Here is a 23637-nt window from a genome sequence, read left to right as displayed (position 1 = left end):
CCCTCGCCGTTGTCGATGGCGCGGCGCTGCTGCGCGTAGAAGTGGGCCTGGTTCGCGTTCGACTTCGCCGCCGCGTAGCCGCCGACGGCGTCCGCGCCGCCGGCCTTGAGCAGCGCGTCGCGCACGCCCACGGGCACCCCAAAGGTCATGTCCGTGAGGCACGCCTGGCAGATGTTCTTCTCCACGGCGACCTCGCGGCAGACGATCGTCTCCTTGAACCGGCCCTGCGGGCCCGCCTTCCACCGGAACGACTGCATCGGCGCGCTCGAGATCTTGCAGAGCTTCTCCCCGAAGCGCTGCTTGATCATGCGCACGTAGGGGTTCGGCCCCAGGCACGTCTCGCAGACGATGGGGAAGTCGTTGCCCACCTGGAGCTCCTTGCGCTGGCCGGGCGTCCCGTCGTCGCGGGCGCCGCCGGCGACGGCCGTGGCGAGGTACTGGTCCACGCCCAGGGCGGGGCGGTAGCCGCCCGACGCCATGAAGCGGGCGGTTGGGGGGCGCGGGGCGGGCGCGGGGGCGCGCGGGCGACGCTCGAGCTGGTCGGAGGAGCTCAGCTCTTCGCCGCCTCGATCACCTCGATCGAGCGCCAGCGCCAGTGGCAACGCAGCCCACCTGCGCCGACGAGGCGCGCACGCTCGCAGCGATGCGCCTCGCGGTCGCATTAGTGCTCGCCGGCGCCCGCGCGAGCACCGAGTTCTGGCTGCGGCGACCGCGGGCGCCGGCGCTGCAGCGCTTCATGGCCAAGCACGCGGCCTGCGAGCCCAACGCCGCGGCGCTCGCCGCGCTGACGCTGCCGGGCGCCGCCGGCGCGGCGCTCCCGCGCGGCTTCCACGCGCGGAAACGGAGCCGGCGCGTCGCCGGCGGCGACTTCGCGGCCGCGAGCGCCGCGGTGCTCGGCTGGCGCGGCGACGCCGCCGCGGCGCCGTGCTTCGTCGCGCGCGGCGCGGGCGGCGCGATGGCGACCGTCGCGCGCACCTACGGGCGGGTCGCGTGGGTCGTGAACCCCGTGCGCGAGACCTACGCGGTCTCCGCAACCCGAAAACCGCCGGCGGCCGGCGAGCCGGACTGGCGGCGGCTGCCGGCCGGCGACGCGTACTGCGCCGCGGCCTACACGACGCTCGGCCGCCACCTCCTCGCGGGCGAGGAGCGCCTCGCCGTCGTCAGGGACGGCGGCGACGTCGTCGTCCACATCCTCTCCGCGAGCCGCGGCAACGGGTTTCTTGGCGCGCTCGTCTTCCCATTCGTCGGGCCCATGCAGCGCAAGTTCTTCGACGTGCAGCTCGACGCCGTCGAGGCCGCGGCGCTCGGACGATAACGCTGACTTTACGCATTGTCTCGCCTGTTCGCACTCGGACGATAGCACTGTAGTTTAGCTTACGCGTCGTCTCGGCTGTTCGAGAAGACCCACGCGGCCGCGACGACGGCCTGGACGGCGAGCGCGTTCGGCAGCGAGGCGCCGCCGTAGGCCGCGGCCGCCGCGCCGGCGCCCGCGCACTCGATGGCGCCGTACTGCACGAGCCCCGCGTCGGCGACGCGGCCGCCGACCCGGGCGCAGGCGTAGGCCGCGGGCCCGCTCAGGCACCAGAGCAGGGCGAAGGCCTGGCCCAGGGCCGGCAGCTCGTAGAAGGGCGGCGCGCCCGCGAGCGTCAGAAGGTCGCTGGGCCCGGCGAGGCAGTCCGCCGCGTGCGCGACGCCGGCCACGCCGTAGAGCGCGCCCATGAGGTCGCGGAACTTGTCGATCTTCGGCGTCGTATCGACCTAGGCGGTGATGATGACGGCGGGAGACGGTTTCATTGATAACCACGGCGGGAGACGGTTTCATGGACGCCGACGACGTACGGCCGATTGCAACAGCACGTTCAGCGCCAAGAAGTTGTCCACCACCAGCACGGGCGCCGCGAGCGTCGCCAGCAGGCCCGCCGGCTCGTAGGACATCTCGAGGTCCACGACGGCGCCGTCGGCGTCGTCGCGCACGTCGAAGAGCATGCGGCAGTCGCTCGCGACGCCCTCCAGTCCGTCCGGCGACCGCACGTCGAGCACGCCCGAGCGCTCGTCGGCCGCCGCGCAGGTCCACGTGACGCTCAGCGGCAGGATCGGCGGCAGCCCGAAGAGCTCGTCGACGGACGCGCCGCGCGTGAGCGGCTTTTGCGTCGTCGGACCTTCGACGCCGACGGACGAGGCGACGACGTCGGGCCAGTTCGCCGGCGTCGCCAAAAACCGGTGCAGATCGACGGCAGTCATGCCCGCGACCCTGCCGCGCGTCGTCAGCGTGATGGCGCCGGCCATTTGGCATGTGAGGAGCGCTGCGATTGCTCGAGCCATGCTGCACGTTCGAGGCCGAGACATGGCGATCGTCAGCAGTGCGCTGGTCGCCGTGCACGCTCTCGAAACTGGCGGCGGTGGTGGCCGACAAGATGCTCTCCCTGGACGGCCAGCGCAGGCGCTTTATTGCCACTTCAAGAACAGCGATTGTAAAAAAGCCAGCCAGTTATGGCGGCGCCGAATGAGTCGAATCTCCCAAACCGAGCGCGACAAACACCGCTGCGCCTCGCCGACATCAGCTTGATAAACGTCGTATTGCTGCCGTTCCGGTTCGCTGGCGCGATCGGCCTCTTCTGCTATGCGCTGACCCTCGCGTTCAGCCATGTGGTCCTCCTCAAGGTCGCGCCGGTCTGCGCGGACCGCTACTTCTTCGCATGCTGCCAGCGGTCGTCCTACGTCTTCCTGCGCGTGCTCGGCTTCGAGGTCGTCGTCGACGGGCTTCAACACCGACGGCACGACGCGCTTTCGCACCATCGATACGTCGTCGTCGCGAACCACGTCGCCGTCTACGACCCCTGGGCGCTCATGGCCGCGCTCGGCCCGCTGGCCTTCGTCGCGCGGCGGTCGCTCTTCGAGTTCCCCGTCGTCGGCGCCGTGCTGCGCGCGCTCGACGCCGTCGCCGTCGACCGGCGGCGGCGGGGCGACGCCGGCGGCGCGCGCGACGCGATCGCGGGCCGCCTCCGGGGCGCGGACACGCCCAAGTGGCCCCTGCTCGTCTTCCCCGAGGGCGCGACGACGAACGGCCGCGGGGTGATCCAGTTCAAGACGGGCGCGTTCGCGCCGCTCGCGCCGGTGCTGCCCGTTTGCTTGCGGTACGCGTGCGCGTCGGGCTTCGACGCGTCCTACACGGACAACCAGATGAGCGCGGGCGCCGTGCTGTTCCACTTTCTACGCGTGCTGCTCGAGCGCGGGAAGCGCGTCACCGTGACCGTGCTGCCGGCCGCGGCGCCCGGGCACGGCGCGACGGCCGCGGACTTCGCCGCCGCGGCGCGCGCGGCGATCCTCGGCGCGCTGCCGGACGGCGCGGACTGGGCCGACTGGGACAACGCGCGGCTCCGCCGGGAGTGGTACGGGGAGGACGCGGCTAAGGTCGACTAGAGAGTGGTCCAACAATGGCTTCTAAGTTCAAGGTGGCGGCAAGGGCCTCGCGACCCAGTTTCTGAGCATCTCTGTGGCGAGCACCGCCGTCTTGTGGATCCGAGCACGCGATGGCCCCCAAGGAGGAAGCGACGACGGGCCTGAAGCCTCTCTACGACCCCATCGGCAGCCACGGCGCCCTGCCCGGCGGCATGAAGCAGTACGAGGAGATGTACGCGCGGTCCGTCGGCGAGGCGACCAAGGACGCCTTCTGGGCCGAGCAGGCCAACGCCTTCCTCGAGTGGATGCGGCCCTTCGACACGGTGCGCCAGGGCGGCTTCGAGGTCGGCGACCAGGCCTGGTTCGTCGGCGGGCGCCTCAACGTGTCGTCGAACTGCCTCGACAAGCACCTCGCGGCCAAGGCCGACAAACCGTGCATCGTCTGGGAGGCCGACGAGCCCGGCCAGGCGAAGACGCTGACGTACCTCGACGTCTTCCACGGCACGTGCCGCATCGCCAACGCCCTCAAGGTCACGGGCGTCGCCAAGGGCGACTTCGTCACCGTCTACATGCCGATGATGCCCGACACGGCGATGGCGATGCTCGCGTGCACGCGCCTCGGCGCGCCCCACAGCGTCGTCTTCGCGGGCTTCACGGCGGGGAGCCTGCGGGACCGCATCGTCGACAGCGCGTCCAAGTGGGTGCTCACGGCCGACGTCGGCAAGCGCGGGTCCAAGTCGATCAAGCTCAAGGCGATCACGGACGCGGCCGTCGCGGAATGTCCTCTCGTGCAGAAGGTCTTCGTCTTCAAGCGCACGGGCGAGGACGGCATCGCCTACACGGCGGGCCGCGACGTCCACATGGACGAGCTCGTGCCGAAGATGCGGCCCTACTGCCCCGCGGAGCCCATGGCGGGGCAGGACAAGAGAGCGAAATTCCAAACTTCAAAGCCTCATATCTCGGCCGTTTTCCACTCGTTTTGGCTGATTTTTGGACGAGCGATCATCTCTTGGAACGGTCTCGAAGCGTGGATGTGTTGTTCGTAACGCGCGCGCGCGGAACACTCACGTTGAAGCGACGTTGAATCACCCCTGTGCTGCCCAGGCCCATGGACGCCGAGGACACGCTCTTCACGCTCTACACGAGCGGTTCCACGGGCAAGCCCAAGGGCGTCGCCCACGCGACGGCGGGCTACCTGCTGTACGCGGCGATGACGACGAAGTACAGCTTCGACCTGCGCGACGACGACGTCTTCGCGTGCGTCGCGGACGTCGGCTGGATCACGGGCCACAGTTACATCGTCTACGGCCCCCTCTGCAACGGCGCGACGACGGTCATGTTCGAGTCCATCCCGACCTACCCGGACCCGGGCCGCTACTGGGACATGGTCGCGGCCCACAAGATCACGGTCTTCTACACCGCGCCGACGGCCATCCGCGCGTTGATGGCCTACGGCGACGCGCACGTCAAGAAGCACGACCGGTCGTCGCTGCGCATCCTCGGCTCCGTGGGCGAGCCCATCAACCCCGAGGCCTGGCGCTGGTACTTCGAGGTCGTCGGCGACTCGCGCTGCTCCGTCGCGGACACGTACTGGCAGACGGAGACGGGCGGCCACATCATGACGCCGCTACCGGGAGTGACGCCCGTGAAGCCCGGGAGTTGCTGCCTGCCCTTTTTCGGCGTCGCGCCCCTCATCGTCGACGCCCAGTCCGGCGCCGTCCAGGAGGGGAACGGCGTCGACGGCGTGCTCTGCGTCTCCGCGCCCTGGCCGGGCGCGTGCCGCACGGTCTGGGGCGACCACGAGCGCTACATGGCGACGTACCTCGACTGCTACAAGCCCAACTACTTCACGGGCGACGGCTGCAAGCGCGACGCCGACGGCTACTACTGGATCACGGGCCGCGTCGACGACGTGCTCAACACGTCCGGCCACCGCATCGGCACGGCGGAAGTCGAGTCCGCGCTCGTCGCGCACGCGGCCGTCGCGCAGGCCGCGACGATCGGCTACCCGCACGACATCAAGGGCCAGGGCATCTGCTGCTACCTCGAGCTCACCAAGGGCTTCGAGGAGTCGCCGGAGCTCATCAAGGAGCTCAAGGGCGCCGTCCGCGCGGCCATCGGGCCCTTCGCGACGCCGGACCTCCTCATCCCCGTCGCGGGCCTCCCGAAGACGCGCAGCGGCAAGATCATGCGCCGCATCCTCCGCAAGGTCGCCGCCGCCGAGGAGGACCAGCTCGGCGACGTCACGACGCTCGCGGACCCGTCCGTCGTCCCGCTCCTCATCGCCAAGGTCAAGAAGGCCCAGGGCCGCGACTAGGTTCCGGCGCGCCCCACTCCCCCCCCCCTCCCCGTTCCCCCGGCGCGTGTGCCCGCCGGGACGCGCTTAACGACGTTCCCCGAATGGGTGCCCGCTGCCGGGAGACGGGGGGCGTCGTCCCCCGAGAACGCTACGCTACGCTCCATTTAGCCGGTCCCCGAGCCTCCCGGCCGCGGCCCTGATCCAGGCGACGTCGCGCGGCACGAGGGCCCGCTTCCGGTCGCAGCCGACGACGACGGCGCCCGCGCCGTCGCCGAAGGGCTGGATGAGGGCGCTCTGCGTGTTCCTCGGCAGGTAGGAGAAGTCGACGCGCGCCGGCACGGCCTGGAGGTCCGGCACGTACGTCGCGGCGCCGCCCGCCTTGGCCAGCGCCTCGCGGAACGTCACGGCGTCGGCGTCGACGGCGTTGGCCTTGCCTAGGACGCCCAGGCGCAGGATCGTCGACCCCTCGTGCCAGAGGAAGACGGCCTTGACGGGCGCGCACGACTCGAGGATCGCCTCCGAGGCCCACGTCGCGCCGGCGAGCGCGTCGCCCGCGAGCTCCTTGGACACGCCCCGGCCCTTGACGCCCTTGAGCTCGACGACCTCGGCCTCGCGCGCCTCGATGTCGGCCATGCTCAGCCCGTCGAGCACGAGGCCCACGGTCGCCGCGACGGCCAGCAGGTCCGCCTGCGACTGGTCGCCGTAGGCGAGCTCGCCGGCGACGAAGATCCGATTCAGCACGATGAGCCCGAGGCCGGCGAGGCCGCCGTAGATGCGCGCGTCCGACGGCGCGACGCGGAGCGCCGTCGCCCGCCGCCGCGGCGGCGCCGCGGCGCGCCGCGGCGGCGCGAACGCGGCCGCGGCGGCGACGAGCGCGAGCAGCGCGCCTAAGAGGTGGGCATGTCCGGCGCCAGAATTCCGTCGCCGCGCATGGCGTGACCGAACGCGCGCTTCTCAGCGCGCGCCGCTCGGGCCGCGGCCTGGACTCAACAGGCCTCCGGCGGTGGGTCTCGCGAGAACTAGTAGGGAGGTTGGGCGTGGGAGTGGGGCCACCTCCCGTCGCAAGAATGTCTCGCTCTCGAAGTTTTTGGGTTGCGGACGCGGGCGCGCGGACGTCGGAGCGGCGATTTTGGGCGGCGTGTGGCAGCCATAGCTCTTGCGGCAACAGCCAAAGTTTCGGCGACGATGCTGATCAGCTGAGCTGGCCCTTCGAACATCCACCTCGACGCCGCCGCCGCCAACACGCGCCACCACCGCACCGCCGCAATGAAGCTCGTCCTTGCTCTCCTGCCCGCCGCCGCCACGGCCTTCGCGCCGCCGGCGGCGCTGCGCGCGCAATCGCTCTCCCTGGCGGCCGCCGTCGCCGAGGAGGTGACGGTGGACGCCGCCGCCGACGTGTCGGAGCCGTCGCCCAAGGAGGAGCTCCTCAGCGTCGTCGGCACGGCCGTCGGCGACGTGAGCAGCGACCTGCGCGCGTCGGTCACGGAGCTGCTCCTGAGCCTCGAGCCGGCGAATCCCACGGAGGACCCCGCGACGAGCCCCTTGCTCAACGGCGTGTGGGACGTCGCGTTCTCGGGCTACGCGCCGGGCCCGCTCAACTCGCCGACGCGGCCCCTCGCGCTGGCGCTCTACGCCGGCGGCTTCACGCCGGGCGTCGCGGGCCTGAGCGTGTTGCGCATGCTCCCCGACGGCCTCGCGGACGTCGGCGACCTCACGATCACGATCAGCCGCGACCAGCCGCGCGTCGAGGCGTCCACGTCCGTGACCTTCGCCGGCGTCGGCGCCCAGGAGCTCAAGGTCGCGACGACGCTGGAGGCGGAGACGGGCGTGCGCCTCAAGGAGACCTACGCGAGCCTCAGCTCCTTCGGCCGCGACGTCGACGTTCCCGCGAACCTCCGCTACGAGCGCACGCTCTACGTCACCTACCTCGACGACGAGCTCCTCGTCTGCCGCGACGACTCGGGCGTGCCCGAGGTCCTCCTCCGCAAGGGCTCCCCCGAGGGCGCGCCCGCGTCCGGCGACGAGGACGTCCCCGACGTCGTCGAGGACGACGACGACGTGCCCGACGTCGTCGAGCCCGAGGCGTCCGAGGAGGCGTAGGCGACGCAAACCCCATCGCGCCTCCTAAGGCTCCGATGCACGTCACGCCTTACTGTAGACCAAGATCTCCGTCCGCGCGTCGTCCGGGTCCGGGCACGGCACGGCGGTCGCAGCGTAGGACAGGGACGACGCGAAGCCGCTGGCCCGGAGCGCCGCGACGGCGACGCGCCGCGGCGCCGGCGCCCCGTCGACGGCGCCGACGGCGGCGCCGAGCGTCGCCTCCGCGCACGCCGGCGCGAGCGGCTTGCTCCGCCACCAGTTCACCAGAAGCGTCGCCCGCAGGCCCCGGTCGTCGGCCGCGGGCTGGACGCCGTGGAGCTTGCGCCCCGGGAAGACGAGGAAGCGGCCGGGCGCCGGGGGCACGTAGGCCGCGCGCGGCGGCGCGGGCCCGTCGAGCGCGCCGTCGTCGACCGTCGGCCCCGTCTCGCGGTCGACGACCCACGTGGGCCCGCCGACGTCGCTCAGGTAGACCACGGACGATACCACGGGCGACCTGGCGACCTTGGTCCGCCGCGCGGCCTCGACGTCGAGGTCGTAGTGGGCCGCGACGCCCTTTTTCGGGTGCTGCTGTCGGATCCAAAATTCGCAGCCCGCGAGGTCGCGCAGGTCGCCGGCGCCGAGCGCGTCGGCGCCCGCCGCCGCGAGGGGCCGCAGCGCCGCCAGGACGCGCTCGACGGCCGTTTTTGGCGTTTGTATAGCGCTCGCGGGCACCCAGAACGAGGTGACGCCGGCGGAGTTTTCCGCTAAATACTCCTGGTGCGCGGGCGCCTCCGCGCGCACGCGCGCCACGAGCGCCGCGGGCAGGGCGTCGTCCCAGGCGACGGCGAGCGGCGGCGAATCCCGGGCGTCGTCGCGCGCCGCGCACGCGTCCGCGTTTTCTTCGATCGCGAGCCGCGACAGCCGCTCGGCCGTGCCGAGCTTCGAGGTCGCCGTCGCGTCGAAGGAGTCCGGGTCCTCGGCGAGCGCGCGGCGCATCTCGGCGGCGCCCGCCGCGACGCGGCCCGCGTCGACGAGCGCGTCGCCGTGGTAGAAGCGCGCGACCGCGTGCGCCGGCGCGGCGGCGACGGCCCTGCCGAGGTGCGCCGCGGCCGCGTCGAGGTCGCCGAGCGCGGCGGCGTCGTCATGTTGCGCGAGCGCGCGGCGCCGCAGGGCCCAGCCCGCCCAGAAGAAGGCCTCCGCGTCGTTCGCCTTCAGCTCGAGGCCCAGCAGCGCGTCGCAGCCCTCGGCGAAGCGGCCGCCCTCCGCCGCGTCGATGCCGCGCGCCCGCCGCGCGGACGCCGTTTCTGTTTTGACGCTTTTCGCGAGGAGGAGCAGGAGCAGTGAGCTAGAGCGACGCATTGCTCCTAGGCTAGCGCATCGATGACGTTTTTATGCAGGCCATCACGCAGCGCTGCAACGTCGAGTGCAACGTCGTGGCTGAACTTCAAGTCTCGATGTTGCCGTGCAGCGCGTCGCAGAGCTGGACTCGAGTGACGATTCTATACCCTTTCCCACGCTGCGGTCACGCGGCGGTGGGCGGGGTATCTTCCGTAGCGGTTCCAGAAGCCGATGACCTTGGGCACAAGCGCGTTGGGGAGGCGGCCGCCACGATCGCTCGTGAGGAGCTGGACGGCCAAGACCTTCTGGTATTGTTCCTCTCGGTACAACTCGAAGCCGCCGGCCGCTTCGACGCGCGTGAGGTATGCGCGAGCGGTGAAATCACGACCCGGGGGCATCAGATCATCATAATCCGTCATCTTGAAAGTCGCGCCCGCCGCGAGGAGCAGTCGCGTCGCCGGGATGCTTGAGAACGTCGCCATGCGTAGCGGCGAGACCTCTGGCCACGGGGTCTTGAAGTTCACGTCCGCGCCGGCATCGATCAGCAGTTTCGCGATGTCCAGGTCAGGGTCGTGGACCATCAGATGAATCAACGGCGTCCAGCCGCAGGTCCCGTCTATCACATCGGGGTCGTAGCCGTCGGCAAGCAGGTCGCGAACAACGTCGACGTCGCGATCCTGGAGAATCTCCATGAGTAGCTCTACCGGCGCGCCTGGATCGCCGAACCGAGTGGCCCAGCCCGGCCCTAACACGGCGTCGAGATCATCGTCAGCGTAGCGCCGCTCGTCGGAACCGGTCGTCACGACCGTGTCGGCATCAGTTTCGTCCGCAGCCTGCTGGGCCTCGCGTAGCTCCCGATGGCGCGCAGCTTCGGCGACTGCGGCCTCGGCCGCCGCGCGCGCGGCGGCCGCGACCTCGTTGGCAATGGCCATTTCCTCTCGTAAGCGGGCATCGTCGGCCTCAGCGAAGGCAACTTCGGCGAAACAAACGGCAAGTTCGGCGGCGGCCGCGGATGCCATTGCGTGAACCACGGCAGCGTCAGCGGCAGCGTCGATCCTATTTCTCCGTGCGATCGAAAGTCGGCGCTCGCACTCCTCCAGGTGTTGCCTGGCCTCCGCGGCAGCTACCTCGTCCTCGCTGTCCAACGACTCCTCGTCGCTGTCGGTTGACGACATATCCAATGCGCGACTCGCCCTCCTACTCGACCACGATTACCACAAGCGACTCGCCGAATCTCAGGCCTCGCTCGAGGCAAGATGCGCGACACGATCGCCCGCCGCGGCGCGGACGACGAGGCGTCGCTCGGATGGGGGAAGGCGGGGGACGATGAGAAGCCGGCCCGCCCGACGATAAGCACCGCCCCGGACCCGCGCGCCGAGACGCGGCGCATCCTCGTGCTCATGGGTTTCCTCTTAATCTTGGGCGTCTGGAACCTGCGGCGATTCGCGATGCGGCCGGCGCGCGTCGAGAAGAAATTGCCCATCGTCCACGCCTTCGTCGCGAGCCGCCACGACGCGAACGCGTCGGAGCACGACGAGCTGCGCCGCCTCAAGAGGCAGCTCGCGGCGCTCGGCGTCGACGACCGCCGCGTCACCGTCGCGTGAACCGCGGCGTCGAAAGGGCGACGTTCGAGAGCTTAAAAAAAACGAACGAAATGTAGGTTCCGCGACGAGGCCCAACCGAACGCGTCGCGACCGCTCGACGCGGCCGCGGCGGCCGCCGGTACGATCGAGGGCGTCCTCACGTACCGGAGCCTCACAACAAAGCTGGCCTCCTGGGCGTCGCGGTCGCACCCGGACCCCGTCGTCATCGTCGTCAAGGAACAGGCGGTGGTGACGGCCGGCGGCGCGGCCATCGTCGACGAGGCGATCAAGTTCCTCGAGTCGGGCCGCGCGGGCGGCTGGGACGCGCTGTTCGCGGGCCACTGCGGCGAGTGCGGCTGGTGGACGTCGCGCGGCGTGTCGTCGTCGGCGGCGCCGCTCGGCGCGGGGATCGAGGGCGACGGGGCCGCGGCCGCGGCCTTCGCGGAACGCCGCGCGCGCCGCGTCGGCTGCGGCCACCTGTGTGGAAATCAAATCTTCAACCCGACTTCAATGTGCGCGTAATCGAACGATTTGGACCAAACTCTTTCGCTGTGCTTCGAGAACTCGACGAGAGCAATCGATCCGTCCAAAAATCAGCCGAATCGACTTCGATTTGATTGAGATAGAGAGTTCTGAAGTTTGGTGGGGACCCCCCAAACCAGTGGTTGATTTCCACACAGGCGGCCGCACGACGCCCGGCGCGCCCGCGCCGACGCCGGGCGACGTCGCGCGCGCGGTCCGGCGCCGCGCCGTCGCGCCCCTCGGCGGCGACTCGGCGGTGTTAGCCGCGGCCGTGGACCCGCGCTGCGCGCCGGCCGTCGTGCTCCGCTACACGCCGCGCATGGCGCGGCTCCTCGCGACCGCGGCGACGGGCGGCGGCACCTACGGGAACGTCGTCGAGCCGCGCTTCGACCTCACGCTCGCGCGCATGGCCGAGGAGCGCGTCTTCCGGAGCTTCGTCATCTGGCCGCCCGTCGTCCACAGCCAGGTCGCGCGCGACGCGGCGCCGAACGACGGCTACGGCGGCAACTCGACGCGGTTCATCGAGGCCTGGCTCAACCACGGCGGCTTCGACGACGGCGCGCCGCACTAACTAGCGCCCGAACTTGGGGTCGGCCCAGTCGTCCTTGAAGTCGAAGTCGATCCGCGGGCACTCCGGGTGGTCCTTGTACCACTGCTCGAGGAAGAGGTCGACCTTCGTCGGCGGCGGCGGCGGGGGCGGTGCGCGGCGCTTCGCCTCGGCCTCGTAGGACTCGTCGCGGCGCGGGTCGCCCGGCGCGTAGTCCCACTCGATGGGCGGTTCCGGCGGCTGGCCGAGGTCGAGCTTCCGCCGCGGCAGGTTCTTGGCCAAATTCCGCAGGTGGGCCTTGGGGTCCTCCATGCAGTAGGGCGGCGGCGGCGTCTGCTTGAGCATGAATTTCAGGAACGCGCACGCGGCCTCGTCCTCGCCGTCGTAGACCGGGTCGTCGGGCTCCGGCGGCGGCTTCGGCGGCGGCGGCGGCTTCTTGAGCGCGAGGAGCAGCAACTGCTCGTAGACGTCCTCCGTGTCGTCCCTGATGTCCTCCATCCAGGCCGGCCGCTTCCAGTCGCCGTTGGGGAGCCGCTCCGGCTTCGGGGGCCAGTCCGCGAGCTCCGCGAAGGACGCGTCCGCGATTTTCGTGATCTCGACCATGGCCTCGTCGAGCATGCGCTCGAAGGCGTCCCGCCCGAGCTTGCCGCGCCAGGGCGCCTGGATGCGCGCGGCCGCGCGGCGCCGCGCGCGGAACCGCGACGCCGCGCGCCGCGCGCGGGCCGCCGCGGCGACGACCGTCGCCGCGCGCCAGCGCCGCTCCTCCTCGCGCCAGCGCCGCCGCGCGGCGAGGCGCCGCCGGAAGGCGACCTCGCAGAGCACGCGGCGCCACCAGGCCTGGAGCCTCAGCTGGGCCCGCGCGCGCCGCGCCTCGGCCTCGCGCAGCCGCGCGAGCCGCGCGGCTTCCTCGCCGAAGCACGCGAGGCACACGTCGTCGGAGAGCGCGAAGCCGCTCCCGGGCCCGCGGTGGCCGCAGCGCACGCAGGTCCGGTCCGGCGGCGTCCAGGCCGGCTCCTCCTCGACGCTCTCCGTGTCCTCGGACGACGGCGCGTCGATGCCCTCGTCCTCGCTCACCTCCATCGCCTTCTGCGCCGCGAGCCGCGCCAAAAGCTCCGCGGCCGCGCGCGCGGCGAGCGCCGCCTTGATGCGGTCCGAGCGGAGCTCCTCGGCGTAGGCGGTTCGCCACGCGTCCCAGGCCCGGCGGCGCCGCCGCTGCCGCGCGCTCCGCCGTAAGACCTCGGCCGCGAGCGCCGCGCGGCGGACCATGGCGCGGAACGCCGCGCGATCGAGAAGAAACGCGCGCCAGCGCCGCGCGGCGCGCTGGAGCGCCAGGGCGCGCCGCGTCTCGTCGCGCCAGCGCCGCAGCGCGACGAAGCGCGCGCCGAAGCTCAACAGCCCGAGGCAGCGGCGCATGGCCTCCCGGAGCCGGCGCACGCGCGCGGCGCGCGCGCGCGCGGCGGCGCCGCGCCAGAGGCGCTGGGCGTCGCCGACGGCGCCGAGCCAGCGCCGCATGAGCGCGCGGCGCCGGCGCCAGGCCTCGGCGACGGCGAGCCACGCGCGCGCCGCGCGCTGCGCCGCGGCGACGGCGCGCGCGTAGCGCGCGGCGCGCGCGAGGTAGCGCCGCGCCCAGGCCTGGGTCCGCGTCGCCGCGGCGGCGTCGCGGCGGCGGCGGCGCCGCGCCGCGGCGCGCCGCGCGGCCGCGCCGCGCGCGCGGCGCTGCCACGCGACGGCCGCGCGGCCGCGCGTCCAGCGGACCGTCGCGCGGTAGGCCGCGTCGCGGAGCAGGGGCCAGACGGCGCGCGCGGCGAACTCGTGGGTGATGCGCCGCCGCCGCGAGCTCGTGCTGTAGGGGTCCGCGGGCGCGACGAGCGCGCGCTTGGCCGCGGGCTCGGGCGGCCGCGCCGCGTGGCCCTCGAAGCTCCGCGGCGGCGCGGGGTAGGCGCCGCGGGTCTCGAAGCTCGTCGCGGCGTAGGGGTTTTGGCGACGCGCCTCGAAGCTCGGCGCCGCGTAGGGGTTCGTTTGCCGCGCGACCGGCGGCCGCGCGAGCGGCGGCGGTTGGTAGGACGTATACCTCCCGGCGTTCGACGCGCGCGGCGCCGACGACGCCGACGCGGGCTTGGGCGCGAGGGGCGACGCCGGCGCCGTTTTTAGGGTCTGCTGCGACGTCGAGTGGCGCAGCGCGGGCGCCGCCTCCGCTTCCGGAAAGTCGCCGAAGCCGAGCTGCCGCGCGACGCCCAGCGTCGAACTCATGCGCTGCATGATGAAGCCCTTGTCGCGGTCGCCGAGGATGACGCCGTTGACGCTCAGCAGGGCCGCGCCGGGCCGCGCGCCGGCGGCCTTCGCTCTTTTTTCCGCCGCGGCCGAAACATAGCCGCTCACGACGAGGCTGCCCCGCGGGCTCGCGCCGCCGGCGCCGCTCGCGCGCCACTCGAAGTGGACGCCGGCGGACTCGCGCGGCGCGAGGTGGAGCCGCGGCCGCGCGCCGGGCCCGAGCTCGGGCATGCGCAGCGGCGCCGACCCGCCGGGCAGCCCGAGCACCGACGCGGCGTCGAGGAGCGCGTCGCCCATGGCATGAGAGGCGCTCCGCTGCGGCGACGCGTCGGACCGCTCCAGCGAACTCAGCGAGAGCGGCGCGTCGACGCCGTCGACGCTGTCGAGGCGCCGCGGCCGTCGCGCGCGGGGCCGCCGGCTCATAATGGTGCTAAAATGTGCGCGTCAACCGGCTTCCTTGCCTGCTCCTTTGGTCTGCCGCCGCTGGCAAGCAAGCCAAATGGCCGTCGCGAATCCGCGCCACTACGGGTGCCCGCGCGTCCTCCGATGCGTCGTCGGTGTCTGCGCCGTGGCCGCCGCCTACGACTTCGACGACCCGCACGCGGCGCACACGTCCCAGGCGATCCAGTGGGACCGGGAGAACCGGCGCGGCGACAGCCGGCGCGCCTTCGAGTCCGCGGCGCGGTTCACGCCGACGACGCAGACCATGGTGAACCTCGGCGTGTGCTACATGCGCCTCGCGAGCGGGTCGGGCCACCGGGCGCACAAGGTCGAGCTCTACGGTTTAGCGTACGACGCGATGGCGCGCGGCGGCGAGCTCGCGGGCCGCGACGAGGACGTGCGGCTCTACGAGGAGAACTGGGACGCGCTCATGACGAACTTCAACATCGAGGACGTGCCGCGGCCGCGGGGGAGCGTCGCCGTCGGGTCCGCGGCGGAGGCCGAGGAGGAGCTGCCGCCGGACCCTAGGCAGTGCGGCGCGCCGCCGGAGAAGGCGCCCAAGTCGGCCTTCGAGCAGCTCATGGGCTTCGGGAGCCGCATGGCGGGCCTGGGCGGCGACGCGCCGGCCATGCCCGCGCGCGACTTCCTGCTGCACCAGCGGCCCGTGGCCGTCGCGGACGACCTGCCGCGCGTCGACGCCGCGGACCTCGCCAAGTTCGCCGAGTACGAGGAGCGGCGCGACCCCTTCGTGCTCCGGGGCGCGACGGCGGGCTGGAAAGCCGTCGAGGAGGCGGGGAAGACGAATGCGGGCGCCTGGGCCTGGCTCGAGGCGCTGGCGGACCAGTTCCCCGACGCGGTGACGGACTTCTACCCCTACAACATGCTTTCCAGTAATCGCCAGTCGCCCTATTTGACGCGCTTCCGGCGCGCGGTCAAGGAGCTCAAGATCGTCAACGACAAGCACCAGCAGCTCAACGGGAGCGCGTTCCGCTACGAGTCGGGCAACGGCGCGCTCCGGGGCCGCTACATGCACCTGCAGCTCACGCCGGACGTCTGGTCGGAGCTCGAAAAACGGGGCGCGATCGCGGCGGACCGCCACTGGCAGCTCGAGAACGACGCCTGGCTCGAGGAGTGCCTGGGCTACCCGCACGGGGCCGTCGCCGCCGAGTACCACCTGAAGACGCACTGGAAGATCCTGCTCGTGGGCGCGAGGGGCGCGGGCATGTTCAACCACAGCGACTCGCTGCAGACGTCGTCGTGGCACGCGCAGCTCGCGGGCCGCAAGTGGTGGCACGTCTGCGGCGCGCTCAGCGACGGCCGACCCAAGTGCTACGAGGGGATCGTCGCGCCGGGCGAGATCCTCTACTACGGCCGCGGCTGGTCGCACGAGACGCAGAACCTGGACGACCCGACGGCGACGATCACGGACACGGCGGTCCACGCGCGCAACTTCGCCGCCGTCGCCGACAAGCTCCACGGCGAGTGCACGCGCGAGGTGTTGGATTTCCGCTTCTCGGGCCAGCTCTGCGACGCGCTCGACGCGTGCTACAACGTCCTCCACCGCGCGTTCAAGGACGGCCGCGACAAGCCGCCGTCCATGTGGCGGCCCTGGCGCGGCCTCGCCGCGCCCGAGCTCGTCGAGAAGCGCAAGACCATCGTCCCGGAGCACAACAACTACGACGGCCGCAACTACATCACGGAGTAGGGCGACGCGGGGTGTAAAATTACCGCTACTGCTCGAGAGGCGCGCTCAAGAGGGAGGCGAATCGGGGCTGGCAGCCTGAATACGATTATGGATGAGGGTTAAGTTTTTGCTGACCAGGTCGCAGAAGCTTTTCAGATACACGACAAAGCAAGATTCACCTGCGACGCGCGGAGTGACGGAGCGCGAGCAGTGATTGTCGCGCTGCGTGCACACAGACACACTTTTTGAATGACACGACACGATTCAAGATAGGCTCGCACTCCGCGTTAGACTCGCGCCACTGATAGCGAACGCCGACAGCACCCGGGCTCGCACAATGTGCCGCACTATGTGCGCCGTTGCAGCGCGCTTGCTTTCCGCGAAGCCGGCCGTTCGACTTGCGCGACGGCGGCTCTTTGATCGTGAGTTTGGAACCGATTGCATCGGTCAGAAGCTCCAGTTGCTTCGTACTACGCCGCAGACCGCTCGCTTCCATGATCTTGTTATCCATGATCAGGTTGCGCACGACCTTCAGCTCTTTGCACTTGCTGCGATGGTCGGACCAGCACATCCGCTGACAATAACGGGAGCAATAGCGCTCGGATTGACATACGGCGCACACCGTCTTACAGGGCTGTGTGCAATATACACACACGGCAAGCTGGTTACTATTTTCAGCCACGCCGCGGACCGCAAATCCGCCGATGAACCCCATCGGGCTGCGGGGTCACGCAAGGTCGACATTGCTCCTCAGCTTTGACACCTCGAGCCTCGCCGCACGACGCGACGCCCGGGTGCTACTCGAATTGCGCATGGCCTCCTCGGACAAGGCGGCCATGAGCAGCCAGGGCAAGGTCTTCTGGGCCGTCGCGGGCTACATGGCCTGCAGCGCGACGCTGCTCATCGGCAACAAGCTCGCCGTCCACATGCTGCCGGCGCCGTCGTTCATCCTCTGGGCCCAGCTCGCGGGCACGGTCGTCGCCGTGAAGCTCGCCCACTTCGGGGGCGCCATCTCCCACATGGACGCCCTGGAGTGGCCCAAGGCCAAGGCCTTCTTCCCCGTGGCGCTCATCTTCGTCGCGACGATCTTCAGCAACATGAAGAGCCTCGAGTACGCGAACGTCGAGACGTTCATGATCTTCCGCTTCTCGACGCCGCTCTGCGTGAGCGTCTGCGACTACCTCTTCCTCGGGCGCCACCTGCCGACGACGCGGTCCTGGCTGAGCCTCTTCGGGCTCCTCGTCGGCGCCGCGGGCTACGCGCTCACGGACGCGTCGTTCGTCGTCAAGGGCTACGCGTTCTGCGGCTTGTGGTACTTCATCTTCTGCCTGGACCAGGTCTACCTGAAGCACGTCACGTCGACGGTGAAGATGGAGAGCAACTGGGGCCGCGTCTTCTACTCGAACCTCCTCGCGTCGCTGCCGCTCATGTTCATGTGCCTGGCGGAGAAGGACGTGATCCTGAGCGCGTCGTCCGACGCGCTCCTGGTCGTGGGCGGCACGGTGCTCCTGGGCGCGGCCATGTCCTACTACGCCTGGATGGCCCGGTCCCTCGTGTCGGCGACGTTCTTCACGATCCTCGGCAACATCTGCAAGGTCGTGAGCATCGGCATCAACGTGACCATCTGGGACAAGCACGCGACGCCCTTCGGCATCGCCTGCCTCCTCTTCTGCCTCGGCGCGGCCTACTTCTACAAGCAGGCGCCCCTCCGCAACCAGCCGCCGGAGCTCCCCCTGTCGAAGTGAGCGTCGGCCGGGTCGTTTAGTTCACGCCTTATACTCGACTTGTTACTCGTCCCGGACCTCGCGCCAGAGCGCGTCCGCGGCCTCGCGCCACTTGGCGGCGTCGTCGCGCGCCCGGGCGAGCTCCGCGCGGAGCGCGTCGGCGTCGCCGCCGGCCCGCGGGGCCGCGTCGGGCGCCGGCTCGCCGCCCGCGCGGAGCTGCGCCACCGGCACGATCGCCGCGGGGCGCTCCGCGTCGTCGCGCCGCAGCGGCGCCATGGCCAGCGACGCGTGCTGCCCGCCCCGCGGGCGGTCCGGCAACACCACGAGGTGCCGCAGGGGCGGCGCGTTGGGCCCCAGCGCGACGACGCGGACGCACTGGCGGCTCTCGGCGTCCCAGACGCGCAAGGAACCGTCGTCCGAGGCCGACACGAGGACCGCGTGGTCCGACGGGTGCTGCGCGACGCCCGTGACGCGCGCCGCGTGGCCCGCGTAGGCCAGCGCCGGCGCCCGGGCCTTGAACAAGCCCGCGAGGGCGCCGTCGCCGCCGTCGCCGGCGCCCTCGAAGAGCGTCGCGCCGCGCGCGTCCAAGACGCGCGCGGTCGCCGCCGCGGACGACGCCGCGGCCTGGGCGTCGAGGTCCACGCGCAGGATGAGCCCGGACTCGCAGCCCAAGAGCAGGTAGGCGTCGAGGACGTCGAGCGCCGCGCAGCGCGGCGCCTCGTCCACCGATAAAGTGCAGACGAGGCGCCCGGACGCGAGGTCCCGTACCCTAGCGGTGCGGTCCAGCGCGCAGGAGAAGACCCGCAGGCCCCGGCAGAGCACCGCCGTCACGGGCATGCTGTGCTCGCTCCAGTGGTCGAAGAGCGGCGAAGGCGCGCCCAACGCGTCCGCGTCGACCAAAACGCACGCGTCCCAGGGCGCGACGACGCCGTCCTCGCCGCCGCTTAGCAGCACGTCGCCGCCCTCGCTCCAGCACAGGGCGCTCACGCCGCGGAAGTGGCCCTCCCAGGCGCGCGCGAGGCGGCCGGACCAGAGCTCCCAGACGTAGAGCCGGCCGCTCGCGGCGCCTCCCGCGGCGAGGTACGCGCCGCACGGCGTCAGGGCCGCGGCGCCGAGCCGCTCGGGCACGCGGCTCCGCAGGTCGACGCCCCGCGCGCCGACGCCGTAGCCGATCAGCGACGCGTCCTTGGCCGCGCAGACCACGGCGACGTCGCGCGCGACGCAGAGGGCGCCGGGCTTCTCGCCGAGGGCCATGGACGACCGCTGCTGGAAGCTCTCGAGGTCGACGCTGATGATGGCCTCGTCCGTCGTGCACACGACGTGCTCGCGCTCGAGCTCCGCCATGGGTGATTTGCAGAGCGCTGCCTAGTAGTTCAGGCGCTCGATCATATCGCTTGCGAGAGCGGTAAACATCGGCTAAGTGCCTCGTTGTTTACGCCTTCTCTCGCGCGCGACAGGGCAGCCCCAGCGAAGTTCTCGACGTCGCGGGCGCGCGAGGACGTCGCGTCGTGGTCCGTTCGACCAGGTGCGAAAGGGCGCGTGCGCGAGGCAGCCTCTGGAGCGATTGAAGTCGGTACGAAAAGCTCGTGATCCGAAGTGCCTCGACGACGACAGCCATGAGTCCGAGCCGCCGACTCCCGCTGCTGCTCCTGATTGGAGTCTGTGGCGCCTACGTGCTGCCCACGACCGCGCTCGCGAACCCGAGACCGACGGGCTCCGCGCGCGTCGTCATCGCGGAGAGCCCCTGCGCCTGCCCCGCGCCAAAGGGCTGGGACGTGTCGGTGCCCACGCTCGCCGCGGGACTCGGCACGGGCTACAAGCTCTGGCGCGCGCTGCCCCCGCAGTGGAAGACGAGCGTGCTCGCGACGTCGGCCAATTTCGGACCGCCCGTCGTCGTCGTCTCGCTCCTGGGCGAGCGGGGCGGCCGCGCGCTCGTCGCCTTCCTCCGCGACTTGCTGGCGACCGTCGCGCGCTTCTTTTCGTAGTTAACTTTAACGGGGGGCGCTTTGTGAGTGGTCGGCGGCTCCTTACGGCGCGGGCGCGCCCGTCGCGCGGCGGTGTCATTGAAGCAGGCCTTGAACATCGCAAACAGCGTGCTCGAGCGCACCGCGTCGACGCCGAAGCGCCACTGCAATGGTGTTTGCCCAGGTGCTCCTCGCGGCGGCGGCGGCGTCGGCCTTCGGGCCGTCGCCGTCGCGCGTCGCGCCGCCCACGGCCCTCCGCGCGACGCTGGCGTCGCCGACGGAGCGGTCCGCCGTCGGCGGCGCGGCCCTCGCCAAGTCCTTCGCCGACGCCAAGGCCGACGGCCGCGCGGCGCTCGTGGGCTACCTCACGGGCGGCTACCCGGCCTCCGGCGAGACCGTGGACCTCATGCTGAGCCTCGAGGCCGGCGGCACGGACGTCATCGAGTTGGGGGTTCCGTTCACGGACCCCATGGCAGACGGCGCGACGATCCAGGTCTGCAACGAGGTCGCGCTCAAGCAGGGCGTCGGATTGGAGCAGTGCCTCGCCTACGTCAAGCAGGCGCGCGAGCAGGGCCTGACGGCGCCCGTCGTGCTCATGGGCTACTACAACCCCTTCCGCGCGTACGGCCTCGAGAAGCTGGCCAAGGACGCGGCGACCGCGGGCGTCGACGGCTTCATCATCGTCGACCTGCCGCCGGAGGAGGCGAGTTTGGAAGGCGTGCTCAAGGCCTGCCAGGAGGCGCCCGGCGGGTCTCTCGGGTATGTGCCTTTGGTCGCGCCGACGACGACGGACGAGCGCATGGCGTACCTGGCGGACGCGGCGGCTCAGACGGGCGGCGGCATGCTCTACTGCGTGTCCGTGACGGGCGTCACGGGCGGCGCCGCGGCGCTCAAGAGCGACCTCGAGCCCTTCATGGCGCGCGTGCGCGCGGCCGCGGGCGACGTGCCGCTGGCGGTAGGTTTCGGCATCTCGACGCCGGAAGGCGTCAAAGAGACGGCGGCTTTAGCCGACGGCGTCGTCGTCGGGTCGGCGATCATCCGGTCGTTGGACGCCTCCGCGGACTTCGCGGCGCCGAAACGCGCCGAGGCCCTCGAGGCCTTCGCGAAGACGCTCCGCGACGCGACGGCGGGCGAGTCCGCGCGCGACGCCCCGCGCGAGGCCGGCGCCGCGGAGGCCGCGGGCTTCAAGCCGACGTCGCTCCCGGACCACTTCGGCGCCTTCGGGGGGCGCTACATCCCCGAGACGCTCGCCGCGGCGCACGCGGAGCTCGAGCTCGAGTACGAGAAGGCGATCAACGACCCCGCGTTCCTCGAGGAGCTCGCGTTCTACCGCAAGCAGTTCATCGGCGGGCCCACGCCCCTGTACCGGGCCGACCGCCTCTCGGAGGCCGTCGGCGGCGCGACGATCTGGCTCAAGCGCGAGGAATTGGCGCACACGGGCGCGCACAAGATCAACAACGCCGTGGGCCAGGCCTTGCTCGCGAAGCGCCTGGGCAAGACGCGGGTCATCGCCGAGACGGGCGCGGGCCAGCACGGCGTCGCGTCGGCGACGGTCTGCGCGCTGCTGGGTCTGGAGTGCGTCGTCTACATGGGCGCGGTCGACTGCGCGCGGCAGTCGCTGAACGTCTTTCGCATGAACGTGCTCGGCGCGGAGTGCGTGCCCGTGCGCGCGGGCGAGGCCACATTGAAGGACGCCATCAACGAGGCCATGCGCGACTGGGTCACGAACGTGCGCGACACGCACTACTTGATCGGGTCCGCGATCGGGCCGCACCCGTTCCCGACGATCGTCCGCGACTTTCAAAGCGTCATCGGCAAGGAGGCGCGGGCCCAGTTCATGGAGATGAACGACGGCGCGCTGCCGGATGCTGTGGTGGCCTGCGTCGGCGGCGGCTCCAACGCCATCGGCATGTTCCACCCCTTCGTGGGCGACGAGGGCGTCGAGCTCCACGGCGCGGAGGCGGACGGCGACTCGACGCAGGGTTCGGCGACTTTAAGCCGCGGCTCGCCGGGCGTGCTCCACGGCACGAAGACCTACCTCCTCCAGGACGAGGTCTCGGGCCAGGTCGAGGCGACGCACTCCATCTCCGCGGGCTTGGACTACCCCGGCGTCGGCCCGGAGCACGCGTTCCTCAAGGACGCGGGCCGCGCGCAGTACGCGCCCATCAACAACGACGAGGCCCTCGCGGCCTTCTCCCAGCTCTCGCGCACGGAGGGCATCATCCCCGCGCTCGAGCCCTCGCACGCGGTCGCGCTCGCGATCAAGCTCGCCAAGGAGAAGGGCCCGGGCAAGCACGTCGTCGTCAACCTCTGCGGCCGCGGCGACAAGGACATGATCACGGTCGCCAAGGCCCTCGACGTCGACCTCGACGACTACACGCCCACGGACGGCAAGTGGGACTCGTTCACGAACCGCATCACCTACGAGGGCAAGGACCAATAAGCGCGCGTCCTCCCCCGCCGCGCGCGCGTCTGCGCGCGCGCCGAATCCCTCTACTAAGCGGTCGTCCGAAGTTTGGTGTACGGGGGTGGTGCCGTGTGTTGGGGTCGACGTTGGCGCTGGCAGACGCGTAGGCGGCTTCCGCCCACGCGTACGAGGCCTCGTACGCCGCCACGCCAGCCCGTGTTGGAGTCCATCCTCTGCGTCAGCACCTACTCGGCCATCACCGCGCCGCCGCCGCCGCGCGCTTGCACCGACCACGGCGTTCCACCGTCGTCGCCTCGCGCCGCTCCTCGCCGCGACGCTTCGCTTCGCCGCCACCCGCGCGATGACCGCCCCGAGCTGGAAGGTGGGCAAGAACGCCCTGGCCCTGGGCATGATCGGCGACGCGCCGACGCGCTGCAAGAAGACGGGCGAGTTCGAGTTCGGCGACGCGCCGGACTTCCGGCCCAACATGTCGCCGGCGGAGGTCCTCAAGGCCGGCTCCTTCGGCGGCGGCTACTACCGCGACATCTCGTCGACCGTCACCGGCGAGACGTACAAGGACGCGTGGAAGGAGCTGCCCCCCGCCTGGCTCGAGGGCGTCGACGTGAAGAAGTACGTGTCGTCCAAGACCTACCGCCCGGAGGTCAACACCTACGGCGTCAACTGCGGCGTCAAGGTCGACAAGTCGGACTCGTTCGGTCTGAAGGCGTGGGAGAACTCGGGCTGGATGGACGCGCAGGACCCCTACGGCTGGTTCCAGTGGTATTGCCGCTTCTTCCAGGGCCGCCGCTCCGACGACGACGAGCGCCAGCTGTCGCGCTGGCACAAGTGCTGCGGCGCGCGCGGCCGCTGGAAGAGCAACCTGATCGCGAAGGTGTTACGGGCCGACAAGTCATTCGACGACGCGTCGGTGTCGCCCGTCGTGCGCCAGACGTTGCAGCACTGGGGCTTCCGGCTCACTAAGGCCCACTTCGAGGCCGGCGCGAAGCGCGTGAAGACGCACGGCGCGGCCTACGTGCCCCGGGAGTCCCTCGCGGGCGTCATGACGAAGAAGCCGGCGGCGAAGAAGCCGCGGGACGAGTCCGACGACGAGGCCCCGGCGCCGAAGCCGAGCGCCGCGGCCCAGAGCGAGGACCGCGCGGCGCGCGCGAAGAAGCGCGCGAAGAAGCCGGCGGCCAAGAAGCCGCGGGGCGACGCCGAGTCCGACGACGTCGCCGTCCACGGCGCCGGCGCCGGCGCCCTTCTCCGCGACCTTCTCGGCGACGCCCCGAAGCCGAAGCGCGCGAAGAAGTAAAAACGTGCGAAGGGGACGTAACGAGCGCGAAGAAGAAGCGCGCGAAGAAGTAGCGAAGAAGTAAAAG

General features: G+C 71.3%; 7 protein-coding genes across 7 annotated transcripts; 5 read left to right on the top strand and 2 right to left on the bottom strand.

The window, feature by feature from the left end:
- Window positions 1-1374: 1374 nt before the first annotated feature.
- On the bottom strand, window positions 1375-2346 carry AURANDRAFT_63553 (hypothetical protein; the record flags this gene model as incomplete). The annotated part of the gene is made up of 2 exons (XM_009037868.1): window positions 1375-1758; window positions 1840-2346. The coding sequence occupies 2 exons, from the start codon at window positions 2344-2346 to the stop codon at window positions 1375-1377; spliced, it is 891 nt and encodes a 296-aa protein (XP_009036116.1).
- Window positions 2347-3504: 1158 nt separating this feature from the next.
- Window positions 3505-5798, top strand: ACS4 (hypothetical protein; the record flags this gene model as incomplete). Its single annotated transcript, XM_009038070.1, has 2 exons — window positions 3505-4364; window positions 4520-5798. 2 exons carry the CDS (start codon window positions 3531-3533, stop codon window positions 5714-5716), a joined length of 2031 nt encoding a protein of 676 aa, XP_009036318.1.
- Window positions 5799-11791: 5993 nt separating this feature from the next.
- AURANDRAFT_63551 (hypothetical protein) lies at window positions 11792-14335 on the bottom strand (the record flags this gene model as incomplete). Its single annotated transcript, XM_009037867.1, has 1 exon — window positions 11792-14335. One exon carries the CDS (start codon window positions 14333-14335, stop codon window positions 11792-11794), a length of 2544 nt encoding a protein of 847 aa, XP_009036115.1.
- Window positions 14336-14537: 202 nt separating this feature from the next.
- AURANDRAFT_63550 (hypothetical protein) lies at window positions 14538-16184 on the top strand (the record flags this gene model as incomplete). Its single annotated transcript, XM_009038071.1, has 1 exon — window positions 14538-16184. The coding sequence occupies one exon, from the start codon at window positions 14538-14540 to the stop codon at window positions 16182-16184; it is 1647 nt and encodes a 548-aa protein (XP_009036319.1).
- Window positions 16185-16999: 815 nt separating this feature from the next.
- On the top strand, window positions 17000-17908 carry STP3 (hypothetical protein; the record flags this gene model as incomplete). The annotated part of the gene is made up of 1 exon (XM_009038072.1): window positions 17000-17908. One exon carries the CDS (start codon window positions 17000-17002, stop codon window positions 17906-17908), a length of 909 nt encoding a protein of 302 aa, XP_009036320.1.
- A 2856-nt stretch (window positions 17909-20764) lies between these two features.
- AURANDRAFT_25486 (hypothetical protein) lies at window positions 20765-22294 on the top strand (the record flags this gene model as incomplete). The annotated part of the gene is made up of 1 exon (XM_009038073.1): window positions 20765-22294. The coding sequence occupies one exon, from the start codon at window positions 20765-20767 to the stop codon at window positions 22292-22294; it is 1530 nt and encodes a 509-aa protein (XP_009036321.1).
- Window positions 22295-22703: 409 nt separating this feature from the next.
- On the top strand, window positions 22704-23273 carry AURANDRAFT_5383 (hypothetical protein; the record flags this gene model as incomplete). Its single annotated transcript, XM_009037740.1, has 1 exon — window positions 22704-23273. A coding segment is annotated over one exon (570 nt), but the record flags the coding sequence as incomplete, so codon positions are not given.
- Window positions 23274-23637: the final 364 nt, after the last annotated feature.

Source organism: Aureococcus anophagefferens, assembly GCF_000186865.1.
Source record: "Aureococcus anophagefferens unplaced genomic scaffold AURANscaffold_7, whole genome shotgun sequence".
Classification (NCBI taxonomy): domain Eukaryota; class Pelagophyceae; order Pelagomonadales; family Pelagomonadaceae; genus Aureococcus; species Aureococcus anophagefferens.
The sequence above is the reverse complement of the archived record's forward strand: the minus strand, read 5'-3'. Positions and strand labels throughout refer to the sequence as shown.